General features: G+C 55.3%; 1 protein-coding gene across 1 annotated transcript; it reads left to right on the top strand.

The window, feature by feature from the left end:
- The first annotated feature begins 8,620 nt into the window (after positions 1-8,620).
- On the top strand, positions 8,621-19,558 carry GHRHR (growth hormone releasing hormone receptor). Its single transcript, XM_029078065.1, has 13 exons — positions 8,621-8,674; positions 10,952-11,054; positions 11,832-11,939; positions 12,548-12,645; positions 13,128-13,225; positions 14,020-14,152; positions 15,001-15,157; positions 15,851-15,911; positions 16,218-16,287; positions 16,614-16,705; positions 17,161-17,290; positions 17,800-17,841; positions 19,078-19,558. Exons 1-13 carry the CDS (start codon positions 8,621-8,623, stop codon positions 19,201-19,203), a joined length of 1,272 nt encoding a protein of 423 aa, XP_028933898.1. The 3' UTR covers positions 19,204-19,558.
- The last annotated feature ends 5,666 nt before the right edge of the window (positions 19,559-25,224 follow it).

Genomic DNA, 25,224 nt, shown 5'->3' with positions numbered 1-25,224 from the left:
TTCTCAGCCCAATCGACATTTATTCACTACTCGGTACAGAGCTCAGTCCTCACGGCTGTGGGCAGCGGCAGAGCTAAGAGGAGACACGGTCCCTGCCCTCGAGGTGCTGCCAGTCTGATGGCAGCCACACACAAATACACACACATACTCTCACACACACACACACTTGCAGTCCTGGCCCAGGGGGGAAGAACAGAGGGAAGAGGAAGAGACATGGTCCCTCCACTAGACTGTGAGCTCACTGTGGGCAGGGATGGTCACTCTTTATTGTTGCATTGTACTTTCCCAAGCGCTTAGTACAGTGCTCTGCACACAGGAAGCACTTGATAAATACGATTGAATGAATGCCCTCGAGGGGCTTGCCAACCTGATGGGGAGACCGGACACACAAACACACACATACAGAATCACCCACCCTGCTTCTGTTTCTACCAACAGTAGTGTGAACTGCTAATCCTTAGGTCCTGGATACTGACCCCCTCGTAAGGGCCCTCCCGCACCTCCCGGGCACGCTAACCCCGGGAGTTAGGCGCTCTAATGATTGACGGAGAGGGGCCGGGCCGGCCGCTCCGAGGCCCCGGACCCAAGGCCCCTGGATCCCAGCGCCCGGAGGCATCAGACCGTACGGAGCCTGGCATGGGGCCCGCTGGAAGGTGCCGGGGCACTGACAGGGTCACGGAGCCCATTCGAGGGCTGGTGCGGGCGGTGTCCTCCCTGCCTAGTCGTGAATCCTCCGGGCGTCGGCCCGCCAATCCCCAGCTCTGCCCTTGGCCGGATCCCAGGCTGGGGAGGGGGACGCCTGGGTTCAACCCCCTAGTCAGGCCGGCGGGGCCGAGGCGGGGGGTGGGGAGCGAGGCAGGACTGGCCGCGCCCGGCCGTGCCAACGAAAACACCTCCGTGGGAGGTTAAGACACCTCCAGGAATTGTTTGCTGCCCATTGTCCGCTCCCCACCTCTCCTCCTCCCGAGGGATAGAAAGAGAGAGAGAGGGAGAGTGTCCGCTCCTGGCCCCGGCTTCCACGCTGACCTCACAATCCGGAGCGGCCTGACTCAGCCTCCCTGCCCCCCTCCCGACGCCCCCAGCCCGGCCCCTCGGGGGATTATCGCCACGTGCCCTGGAAGCCGCCGGGCCCTGCCCACGGACTAAAGCCAGGCGGATTACTGGCCGCCTGCGTCAAAAAGCCTAATTTAATTATACTTCTGGCCGGACCCACATTTCTACCCCGGGAGACACCCCCCCACCCCCACCCGGCCTTGGCAAACGCTAACCGGTGAGAGGCTCAGGCTAATCCCCTCGCCGGGGGTGGGGAGGGGGCCGGTGCTCTGGTGATATTTGCCCACAGTGTTGGCCGGGTCACCGAGTCTTCCTAGATGACCCCGATGACGAGCCCCCCCTCTAGACTGTGAGTTCGTTGTGGGCAGGGATTGTCACTCTTTACCGTTGTATTATACTTTCCCAAGCGCTTAGTACAGTGCTCCGCACACAGTAAGTGCTTAATACATACGATTGAATGAATGAATGATGAGTCTTTAGCTCCCCGGGAGGGGTGGACCCGATCCAGAGTGGACCGGATCCAGAGAGGCCAGGCCCCTCTAGATTGTAAATTCGTTATGGGCAGGGAATGTTTCTGTTTACTGTTCTACTGGACTCTCCCAAACGCTTAGTACACAGTAAACGCTCAGTGAATACAGCTGAACGAGTGAATGAATGAATGAAAAGGTTGGCACAGCACAGCACTTTGGTTAGCCGCCACCCCCCACGTGGCATGCCCATGGCTCTCTATTATATGTGGGGGATGCCACAGATGTTTGAAATAAGCCGAATGATCTGATTTGGGCCCAGAATTTCAACTCCTATCCTTCCTAGCTATTGCCAAGAAACCCCATTAATCAGTCAATCAATCCATGAAATTTCCTGAACGCTTACTATATGCAGAGCACTGTACTAAGCGCCTGGGAGTGTACAAAACAACAGAATTAGTGGACACATTCCCTGCCCATAATGAGCTTACAGTCTAGATGATACATTAATGTATGACTGGAGGGTTGTCTCCACTGGTCGGGGGCGACCCTGAGCGGTAAGAAGGAAAAAGAGGACAAAGATCTGGAGTAGTGTGGCCTAGTGGAAAGAGCTTGAGTCTGAGAGTCACCAGATCTGGGTCTTAATCTCTCCCATCAATTGTCTGCTCTGTGACCTTGGGCAAATTATGTCACTTCTCTAGACCTCAGTTTCCTCAACTGTAAAGTAGACATTCGATACTTGTTCTCCCTTCTATGTAGACTATGAGCCCATTGTAGGATGGGGTCAGTGTCCAATCTGATTATCTTGTACCTACCCCAGTGCTTAATACAGTGCCTGGAAGATAGTAAGTGTTTAAGAAATGCCACATTATAGATTTGTAAAGCCGGAAGGGATCTCGAGAGATGGTCCTTTTCCAGACTGGAAGCCTTCTAAACCATTCAGGACAGACTATAGGGAAGCTACATGGCCTTGTGGAAAAAGCATGGGTCTGGGTCTGGGTTCTAATCCCCGCTCCACCACATGCCTGTTGTGTGATCTTGGGCAATTTACTTTTCTGTGCCTTTGTTCCTTTCCCTGCAAAATAGGAGTTCAATTCTTATTCTTCCTCTTATTTAGACTGTGAACCTCATGTGGGTCCTGACTGTCTTGTATCTACCCAGCACTTATAATAATAACAATAATAATAAAAATTATTAAATTCTTACTCTGTGCCAAGCACAAGTACGGTGCTTGGCACAAAGTAAGCACTTTAACAGTTATTTGTGGGTTTTCCCTTGGGGGTAAGAGGACATCAAGGGAAATTGGGGAATTCATTCATTCATTTATTCAATCGTATTTATTGAGCACTTACTGTGTGCAGAGCACTGTACTAAGCACTTGGAAAGTACAATTCAGCAACCGATAGAGACAATCCCTACCCAACAACGGGCTCACAGTCTGGAAGGAGGTGACAGACAACAAAACAAAACAAGTAGAGAGTCAATGAATGAAACCAGCTGCTTATTTGCAAGGGATACAGGATTTGGAAGTGTTGGCTGAAACAACTAATCAATTGATCTGTGGTATTTTTTGAGTACTTTGTGCAGGGAGTACAATGTGATTGGTAGACCTGATCCTTGCCTTCAAGATTCCACTAGATTAAATTCGCAGAGAAAAGAAATTTTGTCTCCCAACTCTATTGTGTTGTTCTCTCCTAGGTGCTTAGTACAGTGGTCTACACACAGTAAGCACCTGATAGACTGAGGGATGTTACAGTCTAAAATGACCTTTTCCCAGGCCTGCCACTGTTAAACACTATTGACCCCTATAGGGTGTACAGCACTTGTGATATTCCAAAGCACTTTTACATCCTCATGGCATCTCTGGAAGGTAAGGAGAAGCAGGATTTCTTTGATTTTAGGGGAGGAAAAGGCAACTTAGAGCAACTTGCCCTAGGTGACCCAGCAGGCTAAGGCTAAGACCCCAGTGTAGGGGTCTTTGGGCTCAATCAGGATTCCAAGTGCACACTGCTCAACCTTCCTCCACCTTGGGTAATAATAATAATAACAATAATAATGGCACTTAGTGCTTGCTATGCGCCAAGCAGTGTTCTAAGCACTGGGGTATATACAAGTTAATCAGGTTGGACACAGTCCCTGTTCCACATGAGGCTCACATTCTTAATCCCCATTTTAAGGATGAAGTAACTGAGGCCCAGAGAAGTGAAGTGATTTACCCAAGGTCACACAGTAGACACATGACGGAGCAGGAATTAGAACCCAGTTCCTTCTGATTCCCAGGCCCATGCTCTATCTACTAAGCAAATGGCTCACTGAATTGTGATTGTCTACCAGCTCAAGCCAGTTCTACATTTTCCGTGGTGGGAAAGGGATAGTACTGGAAATGGAAGTTCACAGATGATCCACATTGTCTCTGCTTCCACCTAACTGCTTATCCAATCAGTCATCTCCTAGATAACCAGTAGAACAAGGGAAGGGGGAACAGAGGCGCAGGGAGGGGAAGTGTCTTGCCTGAGACACATAGAGGAGTTCTCAATGGAGCTGGAACAACAGGTAGGTCTCCAGGGAAGCAGTGTGGTCTAATGGATAGAGCATGAGCCTGGGAGTCAGAAGGTCATGGTTCTAATCCCAGATTCTCCACTTGTCTGCACTGTGACTTTGGGCAAATCACTTAACTTCTCTGTCCTCAGTTACCTCATCTGTAAAATGGGGATTGAGACAGTGAGCTCCATGTGGGACGGGGTCTGTGTCCAACCTGATTTTAGCTTGTATCTACCCCAGCGTTTAGAACAGTGCTTGACACATAGTAACTGCTTAACAAATACCATGATCATTATTATCCTCCTCCCCGAGGCACCTGTCTGCCCCTGCCCCTACTGCCCCAAGGCATCCAACAGACCATTAGGGGAGGGTAGGACCTGCAGGCGGGGGGCCTAGGAGGTCCACCAGACAGCTGGCCCAGAGGCTCCCTGACCTCAGGCTGGAAAAGTACAGGTGTTTGTTATTCTTCCTCAGGCACTTTGCAGCCTAAAAATACATTTCCTGCCGGCACAGAGAAGATACAGCTTCAGGCTGGGGTCCAGGCCCACAGCTGTTGATTGGAAAGCCACTGGGGCCCAGATTCCAGCAGAGGGGGGCATGCTAGCGGTCAGCGGCCAGGCATGCCAGCGGTCATGGGCTGGGCGTGCCGGGGGTGGTGTCAGTGAAAGCCTGGACAATCAGCAACCAGGACATGGGGTTGCAGCCCATCCCATCTCTGGGTGTTGACCAAGCTGGGGTCTGACGTGGCTGGGGAAGGGTAAGAGGGGGGCAGGAGGGAGGTGTTGGCTACCGTCCTGTGCAGAGACAGCGCCTGGCTCCTGGCTCCCGTCTGAGCATCCTTCCATCTCCCTAGGCCGCTTTGCCGAACCACTGAGGTCAAAGGGGATTGGTGATCTCCTCCTCCGCAGCACCGGTCACAGTCATTATCAACCGGCCGTAATCAATCGATCGAGCAATCAATCGTATTTATTGAGCGATTACTATGTGCAGAGCACTGTACTAAGTGCTCGGGAGAGTGCAATATAACAGAGTTGGTAGACACATTCCCTGCCCACAAGGAGCTCACAGTCAAAAGAAAGAGACAGACATTATTATAAATAAACTGTGGATATGGAAGTAAGTGTTGTGAGGCTAAGAAAAGAATGACTAAAGGGAGCAAATCGGAGAGACGCAGAAGGGAGTGGGAAAAAAGGAAATAAGGACTTAGTCAGGGAAGGCCTCTTGGAGAAGATGTGTCTTTAATAAGGATTTGAAGGTGGGAAGAGTAATTGTCTGTCGGAGATGAAGAGGGAGGGTGTGCCAGGTCAGAGGCAGGACGTGGGCGAGGGGCTGGTGAGGACATAGACCAGATCGAGGTCATCATCGCCATCATCATTTCCATCTGTATCCTCCCCCCTTTTTAAAAAGTGTATTTGTTAAGCGCTTACTATATGTCAGGCACACACTGTTGGACAAAGTCCACGTCCCACAGTGGGGCTCACAGATTTAATCGCCATTTTACAGATGAGGTGACCGAGGCCCAGAGAAGTGAAATGATTTGCCCAAGGTCACACAGCCGACAAGTAGCAGAGCCGGGATTAGAAACCAGGCCCTTCTGACTCTCAGGTCCATAGTCTATCCACTGGGCCACACTGCTTTTCTTCCCTTCCTCCTCCTTCTCCTTCTCCTTCTCTTCCTCCTCTTTTCTCTTCCTTCTCTTCCTCCTTCTCTTCATTACCATGACCATTTTCTTCCTCCTCGTTCTCTTCTGCTTCCCCCTCCTCTCTCTTTTCCTCCTTGTCCTCCTCCCACCACCCGTTTTGCATTTTTACTCTTATTGCAACTTCCTCCCTCTCTGGCCAAGGGTACGGCTCTCTGAGGCAGTGCCCGGTCTTCTGAAGGGGTGCTCTGGTGGCCCTGGCCCTGCGGGGCTCTGGGTCAATATTGAGGGGGGATGTCATGGCAGTGGAGTTCCAATCTGAGGCGTCCCCGGCCGCCTGCCATTTTAGGTGACCGGTGACTGGCGGTTCTAGAAGGTTTGTGGGAAGCTTGGGTTTCCAGCGCTCGGCTTTCCAGAGGCCGTGAGCCCCTGACAATGCTTGGCCCGATGGTTGGGTGGCTCCCCCGACAACTTGAGGTGACTCAAAACGTGGCTCCAAGGCTGCATCATCTCCCTTCAACGTTGACACAGCCACGCCAAGACCGAGATCCCTCCGAGCGGTCTCTCCTCCCCTCTATCCCCCGCTCCAGCCTGCCTTCAGTGCCATCCGATTTTGGGGGTGGGGGAAAGGCCGCGGAGCAGCGGGAGGGGGAGCGGTGAGGGGGGTGGAGATTGATGGCTGGGGCGAAGTGGGGATAATAATATAAATAATCGTGGCATTTGTTAAGCACTTACTCTGTGCCAGGCACTGTACTGTGATACAAGCAAATGGGGTGGGCCGGAGTTTCTGTCCCGCAGTGGGCTCACAGTCTCAATCCCCATTTTACGGATGAGGTAACTGAAGCCCAGAGAAATGAAGTGACTTGCCCAAGGTCACACAGCAGACAAGCAGCAGAGCCAGGATTAGAACCCATGATCTTCTGACTCCCAGGACTGTGCTCTATCCACTATGCCGTGCTACTTCTCCAATAGTAGAGGGCTGTAGGAAGCTGGTGGGGGGCGGAGGGGTGGAGTGGGACGGCGGAATGTGACGGGCAAGGAGAGAGGCGGGGGAGGAGGGGGAAGTCAGCACGTGGGGGAGCAGCACGTGGAGGGGAGGAGGAGGGCGGGGGTGGAACGGTGCTCCCTTGGTTAGAAGAAAACCACAAATGAAGGTGGAGTTTTCTCGCCTGGGTAACTTGTCGGCTTTTAAACCGTAAACTGGACCCAGACTTTGCCCCGAGCCGCCCTCAAGGCTGCGGGGACTCGTGGGTCAGGAGAACGCGGAGGGGAGTGGGGAACCTCGTGGCGTGGGAGAGCGTGCAGGCCGCCCGCGAGCGGGGAACGTCAGCCAGTCTGGGTAGCGGGAACACGTTCAAGCCCCGGGAAAGAAGGAAATTAGACTCGGCCCAACGAAAATCGGACTGCAACCGAAGGAAGCAGTTGATAAAAAGGGGAAAAAATTGGGGCGCCCTGCCCCAGGCCCTGACTTCTGTAACTGAACCACCAGGCGAGGGCTGGGAAAACCGAGTAAAATGTCCGGAATGGGAGTTGGGGGGAGGTCGCGGGGAGGAGTGAGATGTCAGCTAGGGTTCAGTTGGCAGTAAATTTCATCTGAATTGTCCAGAGCTTTTATCAACAACAATAGCAACTACAAGGGTAACGATAATGTCGATTATAATAATATCAATAACAATATTGTTTGGCGTTCACTCCGTGACAAGCCCTGGGGAGATTTAAGAGAGTCAATTCGAACACACCCCCTTTTCCTCCGGGTTCACAGTCTGGACCTTATCTCCATTATACAGAGGAGAACGCGGAGGTCCAGAGAGGGTAGGTGCCTTGCCCAAAGTCGCCCAGTGGGCCAGGAGCACAGCCGGGACGAGGGCCCACTTTTCAGGCCTCCAACAAGGACAGGCAGCCCTGCTTGCTGATGCTGGTGCCAGGACGGCCTGTGGCTCGTCTGACCCCGGGAGCTGGTCAGATACACAGGCAGTATACGAAAAGTGAAAACGAGAAAATACACAAATGATGACGGAGGAAAAGGAAACCCAAATGAATCAGTGGCATAGAAAAATCAGTATATATAAACAAGGGCTTAGCGGAGCTAATAGGGTGGCTGGTCGGGCAGGTGGAAGTGGGTGATCAGGGAAGGCCTCCTGAAGGAGGTGGCTTTCTAGGAGACTTTGGAAGGGAGAGAGCGTGGTTTATCGGATTGGAGGCGCGGGGAGGGGGGACAGTCGAGGGGGGCTTGGAAGGGGGTTTATGGGGAGTGGATGTGGTGGAAGAGGGGCAGGAAGACCATTCCAGGAGGTGTAAAGTTGTGAGTCCATGCTCGGAGGGTCGCTTCGAGTACACATCAGGCCGGTCAAGGGCTTCCGCCCCGTGGCCGCTCCGACGTCCCCGGGCCGAGCGGCCCGATGGGTGACCGGGACAGATGGAAGGGAGGAGGCAGCCCGCCCCTCCCCTCCTCGTGAATATGTACTCTCTGGAACGCTTCGCCGGCTGCGCTTGGGGTCGCTTCGAGGAAATTATCCTTCGGAGCGGCATCGAACGGACGGGGACCCCCAGGAAAGGGAAGAAAGAGACAGAAGGAGGAGAAGTAGGAGGAGGATAAGGAAGAGGAAGAGGAGGCGGAGGCGGAGGAGAAGGAGGAAGAATAAGGAAAAGGGATCGGGGAGGTGGAAGGGGGGGAGGAAAAAAAGGAAGAGAGGGAGCAGGAAAGGAGGGGGGAAAGAAGGAGAAGGAAGGAAGACGAGGAAAAGGAGAGGAAGGATCAAGGAAGGGCGAAGAAGGGGAAGGAGGAGGAAAAGAAGGGGAGAGGAAGCAGTGAAGGAGGAGGAACTGGGAGGAAGAGAAAGAGGAAAAAGGAGGAGGAGGAGGAGACGGAGTACGGGGCACTGGTGTGGAGAAGGAGTGAGCCCGGCTGGTCCTGTTTGTGATGGCGGGCTGCTGGTGCTGGGTCGCCGCCTCGGTGTGGGCACTGGCCGCTGCGGTGAGTCCCCGCGCAGTCGGGACGGGACGGCATGGCGCTGGGCGAGGCTGCGTCCTTACACCAACCAGAGGCTTTCCAAATCGCCAACTGAGATTTTATTTCACTTTTCTGAAGAGAAGTGGGGGCCGTGGGCTACCGATAGCAGAGGTGTCGGGGGGTGGGGGGGCAAGAGGGACAGCGAGCACGTGGCTGGGGTGTTGGAAGGGGTGGGAAAACGCAATGGGCGGGTCGGGGCCGAGCGAACAGGGCGAACGGGGGCGCCTCCGACCCCCTGGGCTCCTCTGCCAGGTCGCCCAGGGGCCGCGTGGAGTGGAGGAGGAGAAGGGGGGGAGGGGATCCTTCTAGGGCCGAGGGCGCAACCCAACTGAAGACCCCAGAACTCGCCCACCCCCCACTGCCCTCCTGTCACTGCCCTTCAGCCGCCGAGGTGCCCAAGTCCCTCGCTGAGGCCCCGAAGCCAGGCCCTTCGCGGGACAGCCGGGACTATAGATGAGGCTTGTGGGTCCTGCTGGTCTGGAGAGTCGGGGGACCGTTTCTGGAGGGAGGTGGGGGCGGTTTTTGGAGGGAGGGGGGTAGTTTCTGAAGGGAGATGGGGTGATCTCTGGAGGGAGGTGGGGGCGGTTTTTGGAGGGAGGTGGGGGTAGTTTCTGAAGGGACATGGGGTGGGTTTTGGAGAGAGGTGGTGCGGTTTCTGGAGGAAGGTGGGGCCGGCTCTTGGAGAGAGGTAGGGGCGGTTCCTGAAGGGAGGGATGTGCGGAGCTGCTGGGTGCAGTCCCCGCTCTCGCCATCCCAAAGTCCGAGATCAGGTTCCTGCTTTGCCTCTGACTATTCATCTCCCGGGGGGACCGGGCAGGGGCGGACTACAGCCACCTGTCAGCGGTTTCCTCTGTTTTTCTCGTCGGAGAACCGAGTCCAGGACACAGAGTTCCCTCCGCCCACCCCCTGCGCCCGAGATGGTCACCCCGGGGCAAACAGTCAGTCAGGGTGTCCGGGATCCAGCCGCTCAGACCCGAACCAGGCCCTGGGAAGCTCGGAGAGAGAGCAGGCGCGACCCCGCCCTTAGGGAACCCCGGCCTATCAATCAATTACTCAATCACTCGTATTTATGGAGCGCTCACTGTGTGCAGAGCCCTGTACTGAGCCGTGGGGAGAGTACAACAGAACGATATAGCAGTCACATTCCCTGCCCACAACGGGCTTACAGTCTAGAGGGAGAGGCAGACATTAATATAAATAATAATGGCATTTTTTAAGCGCTTACTATGGGCCAAACATTGTTCTAAGCGCTGGGTGGATACAAGGTAACGGGTTGTCCCACGTGGGGCTCACAGTCTTAACAGATACCCCTCACAGTCTTAATCCCCATTTTACAGATGAGGTAACTGAGGCACAGAGAAGTTAAGTGGCTTGCCCAACAGCAGATAAGTGGCGGTGCCTGGATTAGAATCCACATCCTCTGACTCCCAAGCCGGTGCTCTTGCTACTAAGCCACGCTGCTTCTCCCTAAATGACAGATATGGACATAGGAGGAGAGTCAAGTTGGCGTCCCGAGAGAGCAAGAGAGGAGAGAGGAAGCGACCGAGAGGGATCTGGAGGTCTGGTCTGGAGGGAGACGGGGGTCCGGCCCGGGACTAGGTGTCAGCGCTGTTCCTCCTCGGACACAGGCCCCACCGCCCCCCGCCCCTGGGCAGGGCAGAGAGCCGAGGCGGCGTCCAGGCCGCAAGTGCTGAAACCTGGCGCCTTCACCCACATCAACGCCACTGCCCGGGCCCGTCTGGGGGAGGGAGGAGGCGTCTTGGAGCCGAGTTGGATCGAAGGGGAAGGAGCGGCGTTAGGGGAAGAGGAGCGGGGGAGGGAGGAACATTCCAGGTGTGTGTGCGGGGGCGTTAAATGTCTCGGGACGGGGAGTGTTGAGGGAAGGAGAGAAAGAAGAGACCTCCGAGGGCAAGGGAATGCAGGGGGCCTGTCCCTGGGGACTAGGAGGGAACGGCCTTGGGGCCGGGAGTGGGCGGAAATATTGCAGCGCAGTGCAGCCCCGCTCCCCTCATAGGCAAACAGGGGAGATGGATGCAAGGGCGGGGGGCCCTGGAGCAGGGTTCGGAGTCGGACTGGAGGGTCTGCACGGCCTCAACTCTCCGGTTAATTCCAGCCCATACCACCCGTCTTGCTGGGCAGCCATCTGCCGGCGGGTCTCGCCGAGGTCTCCAGAGGGGCCGAGCCACAGCAGAGTCCCCTGGGGCGTCTTGGACCCGAGCCATCTTCCTTCTTTCCGGACAGGTCGCCGGCCTCGTGCACCCGGAATGCGACTTTCTCGCCGAGCTGCAAAGGGGCGAGCGTGCGTGTCTGGAGGCTCCCGGGGAGCTGGAGAACGGCAGCGTCGGTATCGAGCTGGAGGAAGGGACAACGCGCCCCCTTCATTCATTCAATAGTATTTATTGAGCGCTTACTATGTGCAGAGCACTGTACTAAGCGCTTGGAATGTACAATTCGGCAACAAATGGAGACAATCCCTGCCCAACGACGGGCTCCCTTCTTCTGCCTGGCAGCCGGGATGCCCGGCTTCTAGTCCCAGCTCTGCCTCTGAGCTGCTGGGATCTGGGGGAGCTCGGATCGCGGGTGGGAGAAGGGGAGGGAAGGGGAAGGGAGGAAAGCGCAAAGGGGGAAGGGGTGGAGGGGCTCATCAAGAAAGGAGAACAGGGATCGGGGTTGGGAGGAGGGGGAAGGATGCATTTCAGGAAGGGGGAGAAGGCGGAAGGGGGAGGGGAGGAGGAAGAGACGAGGAAGGAACGGGGCCCCTCCCGCCTCGTCCCACCCCGCCCCATCCCGCTGGTGGAGATGGAGAAGAGTCCCGTACAAATTGGGGATGGGCACGACCCCTTCCGTCTGAGTGCCGAAGGGGGTGCTGGACTGTGGGGGCCGGAGACCTCTTGTCCTCCGGCCGTGAGTGGAGTGGTCAGCCCCGGGGAAATCCCCAACTTGCCCTCCTGGCCCTCGCCTCAGTGGTCAAATCAATCAATCAATCGTATTTATTGAGCGCTTACCGTGTGCAGAGCACTGTACTAAGCGCTTGTCAAATCCTTTCCGACTCCCAATCTCCACCTCCCAGACCTTCAGCCCCCCAACCCCCTCCCCACATCGGTGTTTCCCGCCCCCCGAGGCTGTCCGACGGCGTGGGACCGTCTGCTGTGCTGGCCAGCCGCGAGGCCCGGGGACACGGTGACCTTGTGGTGTCCGGATTTCTTCCTCCACTTCAGCGCGGAGCTGGGTGAGGGGGCTGGGGAGGGGGACCAGAGAGTGGGGAGGGGGGCCGGGCATCACACGGAGAGGACTGGGACGGCGCGATTCACACCTAGAAGCAGCCCAGCCGGGCAGGGCCGCAGAAGGCGGGGAGGGGTCGGGGAGGCAGAAGGGTAGAGACGCCTCTCGGTGGGAGTCGTGGGTCCGGAGTAGGGGTGGGGGCGAAGGCCGGACTGACCCCACTTCGTCTTCGTCACTACGGGTAGCGGGGGTGCGGAGGGGGTGTCGATTTCCACCCTTCATCATTACCACCCCCCACCCCGCCTCTTAAGTGTAGCAGGATTTAGGGTGGGGGTCCAGAGGGTGGGAGCAGGGCGAGACCAGAATTGCTGCCTCTCTGTTCCCACCCGGGTGAGGGTCCCCCGCTGGAGCTGGAGGGAGGCAGAGCTATTGGATGGTCCGTCCCTGACCACGCCGGGGGATGTCCGGAAGGGTGACCATCACTGGGGTCCCGCGGATCTGCTGGGGACAGAGGCCCGGGCAGGCCGGGTGAGGGGGCGACCGGGGCACGGGGCGTGGGGTTGAGTGGCAACGTCGCCCTGGGCTGGACTATCGTGGGGGCTTCTGTTTTCGCAGGATCGGTGGGAAGGAATTGTACGGAGAGGGGCTGGGCTGACCCCTCCCCGCCCTACGCTATTGCCTGCCCCGTGGACCTGGAGGCCCCCGTTGGAGATGCAAGTAGCCTCCGGCGGGACGAGGGGTCGGGCAGCACTGCCCCTTCCCTTCTCCTGCGCTGACCGCGGCCCCCTGGCCCAGGCGAGGGACCGTTGGGTTGGACGGGGGCCCAATGGGGGGTGGCGTGGGGCAGAATCCGCCTCCCTTTTCCTCGCCTCGCCCTCTCCTCCACCCGCCATGAGAGTAGCCCCCGCCTCCTTCAATGGGGACAGCTCTCTTTCGCCTCCCCAATCCGTCCTCTCATCCTCCATCTCCATCTACTCTCACCCATCCCATCGGACCGAAGAAGAAACTGAGGCTCAGAGAGGTTCGGTGACTTGACTGAGGTCACACAGCGAGGCAGAGCTGGCGTGGGAACGAACTATCCTGGTTGGGGAGGGGGGCGAGTCTGCCGTCTCTCCCCGGCCTTCCTCGCCCGGGGGGAGGGAAGGGGGCCCGGTGCTGGTCTGAGCCTATAATGGGCTACCTCTCCCCTGGACAGCGGACTTATTTCTCCACGGTCAAGACCATCTACACAGTGGGATACAGTGTGTCCGTCACCTCTCTCGCCGTCGCCATCGTGGTCCTGGCGGCTTTTCGGTGCGTCCCGCCCCCAGGAAGCCATCCTGGTCTCGGTCCATTCCAGATCTTGAGCTCAAGAGTCATGTCCCCACCCTGCGTGCATGTGTGTGTGTGTATGAGTGTGTTTGTGTGTGTGATTTGATTGATTGATTGAGTAGGGATGTGAGCCATTACCCAGAAAACTGGGTTCTCACCCGGTCACTCACTCAATCTTTCCAGCTAGGACAGCGAACTTTCTGTCCCGTCCCCCACGGAGTCCGAGGCCCCGGTTTTTGGGACGATGGTCCGACCCCATCCCTCTCCTCCAGCCTCTCATTCATTCATTCATTCAGTCAATCGTATTTATTAAGCACTTACTGCGTGCAGAGCACTGTAATAAGTGCTTGAAAAGTTCAATTCAGCAGTAGAGACAATCCCTGCCCACACCGGGTTTACAGTCTAGAAGAGGGGGGAGACAGACATTAAAGTAAACAGGCGTCAATATAAATAAATAGAATGATAGAAATATACATTATATATGTGCTGTGGGGCGGGGAGGTAGAGCAAAGAGAGTGAGTCGAGGCGACGCGAAGGGGAGGGGTAGCTGACGAAAAGGGGGGCTGATTTGGGAACGGCCTCTTGGAGGATGTGAGCCTTCAATAGGGTTTTGAAGGGTGGAAGAGTGATTTTTGGCCGATTTAAGGAGAGAGGGCGTTCCAGGTCAGAGGAAGGACGTGGGCCAGGGGTCGACGGCGGGACAGGCGAGAACGAGGCCCAGTGAGAAGGCCCCGCCTGAGCCCACCCCCGCCCCTGCCCCACCCCCACCCCGCCAGGAGGCTCCGCTGCCCCAGAAACTTCATCCACATCCAGCTGTTCCTCACTTTCATCCTGAAAGCCGCTGCCATCTTCTGCAAGGACGCCGTCCTCTTCCAACAGGAAGACGTGGACCACTGCAACTTCTCCACGGTCAGTCCCGCCGGGGGGCGGTCAGCAGCAGACCCCCGCTGCCCTCCCCCAAACCCGTCAGCCGGCTCCGCATGCAGGCCTGGGGCAGCCCTTTACAACGGTCTGGGGTGGGGGCAGGAGAGGACCCCGGATAATTGACACCCGCTGGTGACGGTTTGAACCAAAATCTTCAAACTCTCCACCCTCTACTCGCCCCCCAATTCTCGTTGGAGGGGCTGTAAAGCAGAGATATAGCCAGCAGCGCAAGGAGGAAGGGAATGGAAGGAGAATCTAGAGCAGGCCCCTTCACGGATAATCCAGCACACGGGTCATCCATGTCTAGACAACTCACACCCCGTAGAACCCAGACGACAGCCCCCCGCCACGGATTATCCATGGGAAGCAGTATGGCATAGTGGATAGAGCATGGGCCTGGGAGTCAGAAGGTCATGGGTTCTAATCCTGACTCCACCATTTGTCTGCTGTGACCTTGGGCAAGTCACTTCACTTATCTGTGCCTCAGTTACCTCATCTGTAAAATGAGGAATGAGACTGCGAGCCCCACTGTATCCCACCGGATTGGCTCATACCCACCCCAGAGCTTGGTACAGTGTCTGGCACGTAGTAACCCCTTAACAAATACCACTATTATTATTGTCATAATCCACCCCGCAGAAACCCCAGGCGGTTTACACCCTCGGGTAATCCAAAAGGGACATTCCCCTTCTCTCTCTCTCCCCCCGCCCCCCCCCGGTTAAACCACTTCCCCACTCCGGGTAACCCATATGCTCTCCCCGGAAAGGGAAGGAGTGTCTCCCACCCTGCCCGAAGGCTTCACCCTGTGGTCTGTTCTCTGTCCCCTCGCGGAGGTGGGATGCAAAGTGACCGTGACGCTGGGCCACTACTTCACGATGACCAATTTCACCTGGCTCCTGGCCGAGGCCCTGTACCTCAGCTGCCTCCTGGTGTCGTCTTTCCCCAACGGCCCACGGCGCTATCTGTGGCGGCTGGGCCTCTTCGGCTGGGGTGAGGGTCGGGGGGTGAGGATCGGGGGGTGGGGGGCAGGGACAGACTCGGGGGGACGACTCCCCCCTGCCCTGCGGATGGGGGGCGGGAACAACACCGGCCAGGCAACGGGACGGGCTGGGCCCCGTCCCGCTCCCCCCTCCTCCATTCTTGCCTGCCCTCGGGATCATAGAGCTCATTTGGTCCAACCCCCTGCCACCGACCCGCTGGTCCATCCCCCGCCCCCGCCACCGAGGCCCCTCTCAGCGATGCTATTCAGATAGTTGGGAAGCCACACTGTGTAGTGGAAAGAGCACGGGCCTGGGTGCCAGAGCACGTGGGTTCTAATCCAGGCTCTGCCACTTGCCGCTGTGTGACCTTGGGCCAGTCACTTCACTTTTCTGTGCCTCGATTACCTCACCTATAAAATGGTGACTAAGACTGTAAGCCCCTTGTGGGACAGGGGCTGTGTCCAACCTGATTACCTTGTATCTATCCTAGAGCTTAGAACAGTGCTTCACACATAGTATGCGCTTAACAAATATCACAATTGTTATTATTATTAGTTTTTCAACCTCCTCTTCCATTCACCCCCAGACTTCTGTCCTGACTGTTCTCGCCCCCCTCGATATCCCCCCCTCCCCCGCCCAAGTTTTGTCCGGGGCTAGCCAGACCCCCACCCTCACCCCCCGCCCTTACTCTGCTGCTTCCCAGGATTTCCAACGGTTTTCGTTGCCGCGTGGGTGATCTCCAAGCTGTACCTGGAGGATACTGAGTGAGTCGACTCCTATCAGTCAATCAGTGGTATTTATTGAGCGTTTGCTGTGGGCGAAGCGTTGTACTAAGAGACCCATCCGCACACCGGCCTAAGGCTGGTGTGGATGGCCCTAGGACTCACTGGGGCTCACCGCTCTTTCTCTTCTACCTTTCTCCCCTCTCCCCGTCAGGTCCTCCTCCCCCTTTCCCTTCCGATCTTTCCCCTCCTCCCAGCGTCCTTCCTTTGCTCTTCTTCTCCCCCACCCAGGGACGGGAGTGGGAGTGGGGGATGGGGCGCTGGGCGGTATGGATTGTTTCTCTCCAGGTGTTGGGAAGTGAACGACAACTCTACGTCGTGGTGGATCATCAAGGGACCCATTGTCTTCTCGGTGGGGGTGGGTATAAGGGGTCCTCTCTCCTCCTCCGCCCTCCCCCGCCCCCTCTCCTCTTCCCCCGCTGACAGTGAGGGCTACCCTTGTGTCTACCCCAGGGCTTAGAACAGTGCCCTGCACATAGTAAGCGCTTAACAAATACTAACATTATTATTACCCTCCCCGGAAACTCTCCAATCCAGGATGGGAGTCGCGTCCCCTCCCCCGGCCAAAACGTGAGGGTCTCCTCCCTTCCCCGGATCCCGCGCCCACCCGACCCTGTACCGTCCCCAACCCCCTGGGCCCCGTTGGACTCTCACCAGCCCCTTCTTCCCGCGCCCGGGGTCCAGGTGAATTTCCTCCTTTTCCTAAACATCGTCCGGATCCTCCTGAAAAAACTGGACCCGCGACAAAGCAACTTCAACAACTCCAAGCATTACAGGTGCGGGTGACGGCGGGAGAAGCTGTGGGCCCGACTGTGGCTGTGCGTCTGTGTGACTGCGCGTGGGCCTGTGTGGGAGTGTGATTGTGAAGTTGTGTGTGAGACTGTATGAGTCCGTGTAGGTGTGAATGTGTGAATAGGAGTGTGACCGTATGTGACTCTGCGTCTCTGGGAGTGACTATGTGACTGTGTAGTTGTGCGTGAGTCTGTGTAGGTGGGAATGAGTGACTAGGAGCGTGACCGTGTGTCTCTCCGTTTAAGTGGGTTTCTGTGTGTATGCGACTGAGTGTCTGTCTGTCTGTGTGAGCCCGAGTGAGAGCCCGAGCCGGTCCTCCGAGACGGGGGCTATGGCGTGATTGAGGGCGGGCTTCCTGGAAGAGGAGGAGGGGCTGGTGCGTGGCTTGCGGTAGCTCAAGGTGGCTCAAAGGCCTCTATCCTCCCTTTGGGTGGCCTAGGCGCCTGTCCCGTTCCACGCTGCTCCTCATCCCCCTCTTCGGGACTCACTACATCGTCTTCAACTTCCTCCCGGACTGGGCCGGACTGGGCCCGCGGCTCTACCTGGAGTTGTGTGCTGGTTCCTTCCAGGTGACTCTCGCCCCTCCTCAGATCCCACGGACCCCCGAGAGCCCCCCCCCCATCCCCCCGGCTGTCGGGGCCGGTGTCCCTGTGTTCCAACTGAGGGGACGAAGTCAATCAATCAATCAATCAACGATATTTATTGAGCGCCTATTGTGTGCAGAGCACTGTACCAAGCGCTCGGGGGAGCACAATACAACATAATTAGCAGGCACGTTCCCTGCCCCTAAGGAGCTTCCGGCCTAGAGCCACGGTCCCTTCTTCTGATCCCAGCTCCGCCACTTGTCTGCTTTGTGACCTTGGGCAAGCCACTTAACTTCTCTGTGCCTCAGTTACTTCATCTGTAAAACGGGAATTAAGACTGTGAGCCCCACGTGGGACAATCCGATTACCTTGTATTTACCCAAGCGTTTAGAACAGTGGTTGGTACGTAGTGAGGGATTAAAGAATACCATAATTGTTATTCTTCAACGTCCTTCTCCGGCTCGTGACCACCGGCCCATTTTGTGTCCCCTCAGGGTTTCATCGTGGCAGTGCTGTACTGTTTCCTGAACCAAGAGGTGAGACGTCCCCCCCCCCCCTCGCCCTATCCTCCAGCCCCAGGAACACCCAGGGCTTTCAGGGGGTGGGCGCTGAGGCCGTGGTCCCCTCAAGGCGCCCCCCGCCCCAACTCCGGACCGCTGACGGGCTCAGATTCACTCTCCCCTTCACCGGCTAAATTAGCTGGGGGGGGGGGGGTCCTCGTCGCTCGTCCCCAGAGACTCAGCGTTTAGCCCACCCTTGACAAGAGACCAACCCCACCCCTTTGCAGCCACTCCTGAAACTGTCCAGCCGGGAACCCGCAGTCCGGCCTGGGAGCGGCATTTTTCTAGTGAATAGAGCACAGGTCTGGGATTCAGAAGGACCTGCATTATAGCCCCTGCTCCGCCACTTGTCTGCTGTGTGATCTTGGGCAAATCACTTCTCCGTGCCTCTGATTCCTCATCTGTAAAACGGGGATTAAGACTGTGAGCCCCACGTGGGACAGGGACTACGTCCAACCCGATTAGATTCTACCTACCCCAAGGCTTAGTACAGTGCCTGGCACATAGCAAGCACTTAAATTCCATAATTACTAATATCATTATTATTACTATTTTTGAGAGAAGGGCACCACCTGGGGGCCGCGGGCTCACTGCAGCCTCGAGTAGACGGTTATCAGCACTCGCGGTCGTGCAGAAGTAACCATAATAATAATAATCATAGTATTTGCTTAGCGTTTACTATGTACCAAGCACTGTACTGAGCACTGGGGAAGATAGAAGATAATCAGGCCCCACTTGGGCTTTTCAGTCTAAATAGGAGGAAGAACAGGCGCATTGAATCCTCACTTTGCAAATGCGGGAACAAAGGGAAAGAGAAGTTGGGTGAATTGCCCAAGTTCATACACAGGTGGTGGGGCTGGGATTAGAATCCAGATCCTCAGATTCCCAGGCCCCTGCTCTCTCCACTAGGTCACACTGTTGCTATACTGCAGTAGTACTCAAGGTCGTATGAGCAATGAGGTGTTAGTTCAGAGTTCACTGAGAGGATTTTTTTTCACAGGAGAAAGGGGAGATGGGTTTTTGAAGTCTGTAGTCCCCAGCCCTTTAAAGCCCAGACCCCAAAAGCAGTGCGGCCTAGTGACAAGAGTTCGGGACTGAAAGACAGAGGACCTAGGTTCTAATTCCCCATCCCGTTCCCTCTGGACTCCAGCCGACCCCAGCTTACCCTGGCCAACTGCTCTGACTTCACATCTTCTTCCTGCTCTTTCCAAGGTGCAAGCGGAACTCGACCGCCTCTGGAGAGGGCACAACTATGGGCTGATGCCGGTGCAGAGGGTCCGGTTCCGGTGGAACTGGCCACCCAGTTCGGGAGCTAAGAGGACCACATCAGTGTGCTAGCAGGCCATCCCTGCTGCCCTCTCCTGCTGGAGACATCTGCCAACACCATCTCCCTGGACAGAGGAGAGAGTCCACACTCCCCTCCTCTCCCCCCGCCCCCCTTTTCCTCCTCATCTTTCAGCAGTGAGCACCCTCCTGGACCCAGGGCAGACTGGGAGGCCAGGCTCAAGTCCCAGCCCTGGCCCGCTGTGTGGCCTTGGGCAAGTCATTCTACCTCCCTGGGTCTCCATTTCCTTCTCTGTACAATGGAGAATAAGGTGAACATCTTCATCCAGCTCCACAGAAATATTGTGAAGATAAAATAGCATGTTGGTGTGAAAATGGTTGGGAAAATAAAATGGTAGACAAAGTCAAAGTATGAATTATTATCCTTTGTAAATTTCAGACAGGAATTCTTCAAAACTGTGCGCTTTTACTTTTGAAAAGAGATGGTGTTCTGAGCTAAAAGTCCAGAAATCGGGTTTCTATTTCTGTCTCGATGTCTGATTCGCCATACGACTGTAGGATTGTCGTTTCCCTTCTGTGGGCCTCGGTCTCCCCTCCTGTGAAGTAGGAGGAATGATGTTTGCATACTTTGGCGGTGGCAGCAGCCATGGAGAGGATGGGAGTGGAGGCGGGGTAGGTTTCAGAGTGAGTTTGAGAGCAGATAAGGAGAGCCCTTAAACTAAGCCCTAGTGAGGGATTGGCTGGACCAACCTCGGGGTGGCCAAGTGCCTAGACTCCAGACTGAGGCTACCCCAGGTGGGGGAAGTGGCTGGGCAGAGGGATGGAGGGAAAGAGAATGGGAAAGGAGAATCCATAACCCATCAATCATATTTATTGAGCACTTACTGTGTGCAGAGAACTGGACTAAGCGTTTGTGAGAGTATAATATAAAAGAGTTGGTAGACACAGTCCCTGCCCACAATGGTCTTGATCTAGAGAGGGTGACAGACATTAATATAAATAAATAAATGATGCCTATGGATATAAGTGCTGTGCAGCTGAGGTGACATTGGCTCAACTCTGGCCCATCCTGCTGCACCAGGCCAGAGCGGGAGGGGAAAGGGCTGGGGGATCTGAGAGGAGAGGGTTGTGGAGAGGTGTGTATGTGGCCGGGGGTACAGTCTGTTTGTTGGGCTTGAGAATAAGATCGTGTTTCTGAGGGTTTGTTCCTTTATAATTATGGTATTTGTTAAGTGCTTGCTATGTGCCAAGCATTGCTCTAAGCCCTGGGATGGATACATGGTAATCAGGTTGTCCCACATGGGTCTTACAGTCTTAGTCCCCATTTTACAGATAACTGAGACCAGAGAAGTGAAGCGACTTGCCCAAGGTCACAAAGTAGACAAGTAGCGGAGCCAGGATTAGAGCCTACATCCTCTGATTCCCAAGCCCGTGCTCTTGCCACTAGGCCTTGCTGCTTGTCTTTGTCCCTTGAATCCTTGTGGCTTCCCTGCTTCCTTTCAGAGGTCCACTGGGGACAACTCTCCTCGCCCCAGCTCTGTTCCCTCCCACTGAGTTCTGTCCCCTCACTACCCAGCTCTGTCTCTTCACTCCCAATTCTGTTCCCTCTCCCCCAGCTCTGTCCCCTCTCCCGTAACAGGATGACCAGGTCACTGGGAGGAACGAGATGCCAGTCACCCTCCCGGACAAATCCCCCCCATGCTCTCCCCTCTGTCCAGTGCCTGATAGCCAGTGCAAGATAATCCCTCAAATGAAAAGATGCCACCAATCCAAGCAAAGAGAGGTTCTGAGGCTCTAGCTTCTCTTCGGGTTGGTAATGGGGTTCTGCAGACTCCAGAACACACCTCAGGATGAGGGCACAGTGTGGTTCTGCCATAGCATCAGGCCCTTAGCTCTTAGAGAATTGTTCAAAAGATCAAAAGTGGTTCAAAGTGGAATTTACTTTGGTTCAGACACCTCACTGAGTCCTGGGGTGGAAAGCAGCATAGGCTAGTGCATAGAGCATGGGTCTGGGAGTCATAAGGACCTGGGTTCTAATCCCGACTCCGCCACTTGTCTGCTGTGTGACTTTGGACAAGTCGCCTCACTTCTTTGGGCCTCAGTCACCTTATCTGTAAAATGGGGATTAAGACTGTGAGCTCCATGCAGGACAGGGACTGTGTCCAACCTGATTAACTTGTATCTACCCTGACACTTAGAATAGTGCTTGACACATAGTGAACGCTTTAAAAATGGCATTATTATTACTATTATCTGAGAAAATTACATTGGATTCAGTCCCTGACCACAACAGGGTTCACAAGACTAGGAAGAGAAGATTGTAGGGATTTTATCCCCAATTTTTTTTAATGATGTTTAAGCACTTACCCTGTGTCAGGGTTGTACTAAGCGCCAGGTAGATACGAGCAAATCACGTTGGACACAGTTCCTGATGCACAGTTTTAATCCCCATTTTACAGATGAAGTAAACGGAGACATAGAGAGGTGAAGTGACCTGCCCAAGGTCACACAGCAGACAAGTGGCAGAGCTAGGATTAGAACCCAAGCCCATACTCTATCCACTAGGCCATGCTGCTTCCCATTGTACAGAGAAGGCCACTGAGGCCCAGAGAGGGTGTGTGCCTTGTCCGAGGCCACTCAGCAGTGGAAGCTCTCTGTGAGCAGGAAATGTGTCTGTCAGCTCTTTTATATTGTTACACTGCACTCTCCCAAGAGCTTAGTACAGTGTTTTGCACACAGTAAGTGTTCAAAAAATATGATTGATTGAACCAGAACCTGGGACTTCTTACTCTGTTCTCTTCCCAGTAGGCACCCACAGCCAGCACAGCCCAGTACAGTACTAAGCATTTATTGTGGTACTCTGTACAAAGTATGCGCTCAGTAAATACTACCGATTGCTTAAAGCCAAGGCTAGATTAACTGTCCCGGGGCCTGGGGCAATTAGATTTTACAGGGTCCCAGGATACAAGTCTTGTTCCTAATTTAAAACAAAATGATCCCAATTCTGGCACAGAAGCTATTAGCGGCTTGCCTTTTAATTAACATAAAGCCATTCTGTGCTTCCATTTGAGTCTTGAAACATGTAGAAAATACTTTTAAAGCAAAATAGCCTACTTCTTATCTTGGAACAGCTATCACATATGAGATCATAGATCATGCATTATATATATACATGCATACATATATGCATATACATATATTCATCTGTGCAATTATGGATTTGTTTTTCTGAGGCTCCTTTTAGCCCAAGGCCCATGTCTGCAGCTCCTCGAGTCCCTGAATCGATCTATTCCAGTTTAGAGCGTTTTGTACTCAGCAGGCACCCGATACAGTGCTCTGCAAACAACAGGCAGGCAGTGGTCCGCACACAGCAGGTGGCCGGGAAAGATCTATGAATTAATGAATGAATGATATTCCTCATCTCCATTCCCCCCCGCCCCCCTCCCTCGGGGAAAATGCCATCTGGTCTCAGAAACTAAAGTTTTCTTCAGGGGGACTCAGAGAGAAGGGTCCCCTGGGGCGGCCGTCCGTGCTCTAGCCTTGTCAGGAAGCAAGGGAGTCCCCAGAGACTCCAGGTTGCTCCCTTTGCTTACTGAAGTCGCCCTGCAAGGCCGCAGGGGATGGGGCGAGCACGAGGGGGTCTCTCTCCGGCCTGAGCTGCAAAGCAGAACCTGCCCACTAGGTGGCAGTCGGAAATCGGAGGCCCAGTCAGTCCATCGTATTTATTGAGCGCTCACTACGTACAGAACACTGTACTGAGCGCTTGGGAGACTACACTAGAGCAACGTAACAGACACATTCCCTGCCGCAACGACCTTACGGTCTAGAGGGGGAGACAGATTAATTGGAGAGCCTGGGAGAGGCGGGGGCCAGCAGGGTCACAGCTGGAAATCCTTTAGACGGCCTCCCTGATCATCCACGAAGCGATTAGTTTACTTGTGGATAAGCAGCGTGGCTTACTGGATAGAGCTCGGGGCTGGGAGACAGAAGGACCTCGATTCTAATCCTGACTCTGCCACGGCTTTGCCGTGTGGCCTTGGGTAAGTCACTTAACTTCTCTGGGCCTCATCTGCACCTCGTTTTAGCTCGCCTGTAAAATGGGGGTGTGTGAGCCCCATGTGGGACAGGAACTGTGTCCAACCTGATTAACTTGTATCTTCCCCACTAATTAGAACGATGCTTGGCACATGGTAATAATAATAACTGAGGTTGTATTCCCTCCACAGTATACTCCAACTCCTGCTGTAGGGCGAACAGAGACGGGGAAACCCAAAGCAAGGAGAGCAATGGAAACGTTTTCAGGCACAGTCAAGTAAAATCTCAGACAGTGCTGACTCCCAAACTAGCCCACCGTTAGCCCCTTTTCGAGCAAAATCGATTGTTGCAAGCGGAGCAATAAGCTATGCTCCCGGGAAAGCACAATTCCTTGTTCACCGGGAGCTTACGATCTAGAGTAAAAGCGTCCTAAGGAGCCAGAGATAAGTAAGCAAAGGTGAAAACAGCGTCGGGAGCTTCAAACGCCAATCGCGACAACACGACCAGGGCCAGTCCTTGTGTTATCCCGGCTTTGGGCCCCACGTGGGATTTTCTGTCTACACTCGCCCCCGCGGTTGCCTCTGGCTCTTGGGGGCCGCTGACTGTTGTATCTGTTGATTCAGTAGCGGGCGACCGGGCCCCTGGGTTCTGCTCAGTCACTGAGCTTCCTCACTGCTCCTCATCCACCCTCTTCCCCTTGCCGGGTTCACCCTCAGGCTCTCCTTCCTTCCTGCCAGCTCGTCTGGTACCCGAAGGGCCCTGGTTTGGAGAGGGCCAGCGCGGTCTCATCCGCACCCCCGCTCCTGGAGGTTTCTTTTCGAGATTCTTGGGGGCGGAGGCAGACGTCTGCTGCCAACCCCTCTGTCTTTTCCCCAAAGGTCCTTCTCCCGGCCTTTCCACTTCTCGGCTCGGAGCGTGACCGGCCAAACGACCCCTCCCCTCCTCCCGCCCCCTCCTCCGCCCGAGACTGGGAGCTTTCTGAGCTCAATCCATCTCTTTGCTTTCAGAGAAAGCGGGGGAGGGACGTGATGGGGAGCGCATTTTCGGCGTTGGTAACTGCCTCCCCTGTCTTCCAGAGAGGGGAAACGGCTGTAATTTTATTTGACTAATTTGCAGCTCCAATTTGCCAAGCCATTTTCGGTCTCCCCGGAGACGCACCTGCTCGAAGGAGGAGAGAGCTCGGTCCCAAGCCCCCATCCTTTGCGGCCCTCCCCGCCCCCAGCAAGAAGCGGGGGGCGGCACCTAGCATAGCCAAAGGGAAGCGGACGAGGTTTGGGGGGAAGGGAAGGGGAAGGGCTCCATTCAGGCCTGCGGGCACAGGGATCCCAAAAGAAAGGAATTAGAATCCCACGACCCGCTCTGTTCTCCCCAAGGGCTTTCATCCCCACCAACCCTTCGCTCTCCGCCACCTGGGAGAGAACGTGGGGCCAGATCCACGATAGGCCCAGGTGGGGAAGGCGCCGCTCCCAGGGTGGGTTCTGCCAAACTTGGAGAGGTCACAGCGCGTTGCTATGAGCACATCTGGACAACAGCTGTCAGTCTTGCAGAACCTCAGCCAATCAAGAGATACACATGAGGGAACACACCTCTCTTTTGCCTGCATGAAATCAATAGCTGCAGTCTGAGTGCAGGGGATCAAGCAGAAGTAAAAGATGGCTTATCTGTCATTTTCTTTGCCAAACTCCACCTCCGCCCGATAGACTTCGCCCCCTTCCCAGTCCCACATCCCACAGCCTCCAGTTTGATGTTGTGTTTCGGTCCCTGGCGCGGGCACTGTGGCTAGGGTTAGTGTTTGTAGAATTAACCTCCTCGGTCCACAGGACACTCAAATTCGAAGAGGTGGGGTAGTGAGGGGAGGGGTGAGAGACACTGAGATCGCCAGGTAACTTCAGGACAGGGTCTTGGCTAGAGGGTAGGGGGATGGAGCGGGGATCCCGAGGAAGCCAATTGCTGGAGGGATTGGAACTCTCCTTTTTGAGCTGTGCAGACCCCTCTCCTAGGCAAGCAGAAGCCATCATTAAAAAAAAAATAGTATTGGTT

This window comes from Ornithorhynchus anatinus, chromosome 13 (genome assembly GCF_004115215.2).
Source record: "Ornithorhynchus anatinus isolate Pmale09 chromosome 13, mOrnAna1.pri.v4, whole genome shotgun sequence".
Lineage (NCBI taxonomy): Eukaryota > Metazoa > Chordata > Mammalia > Monotremata > Ornithorhynchidae > Ornithorhynchus > Ornithorhynchus anatinus.
Note: the sequence above shows the minus strand (reverse complement) of the source record. Positions and strands in the feature narration are given on the sequence as shown.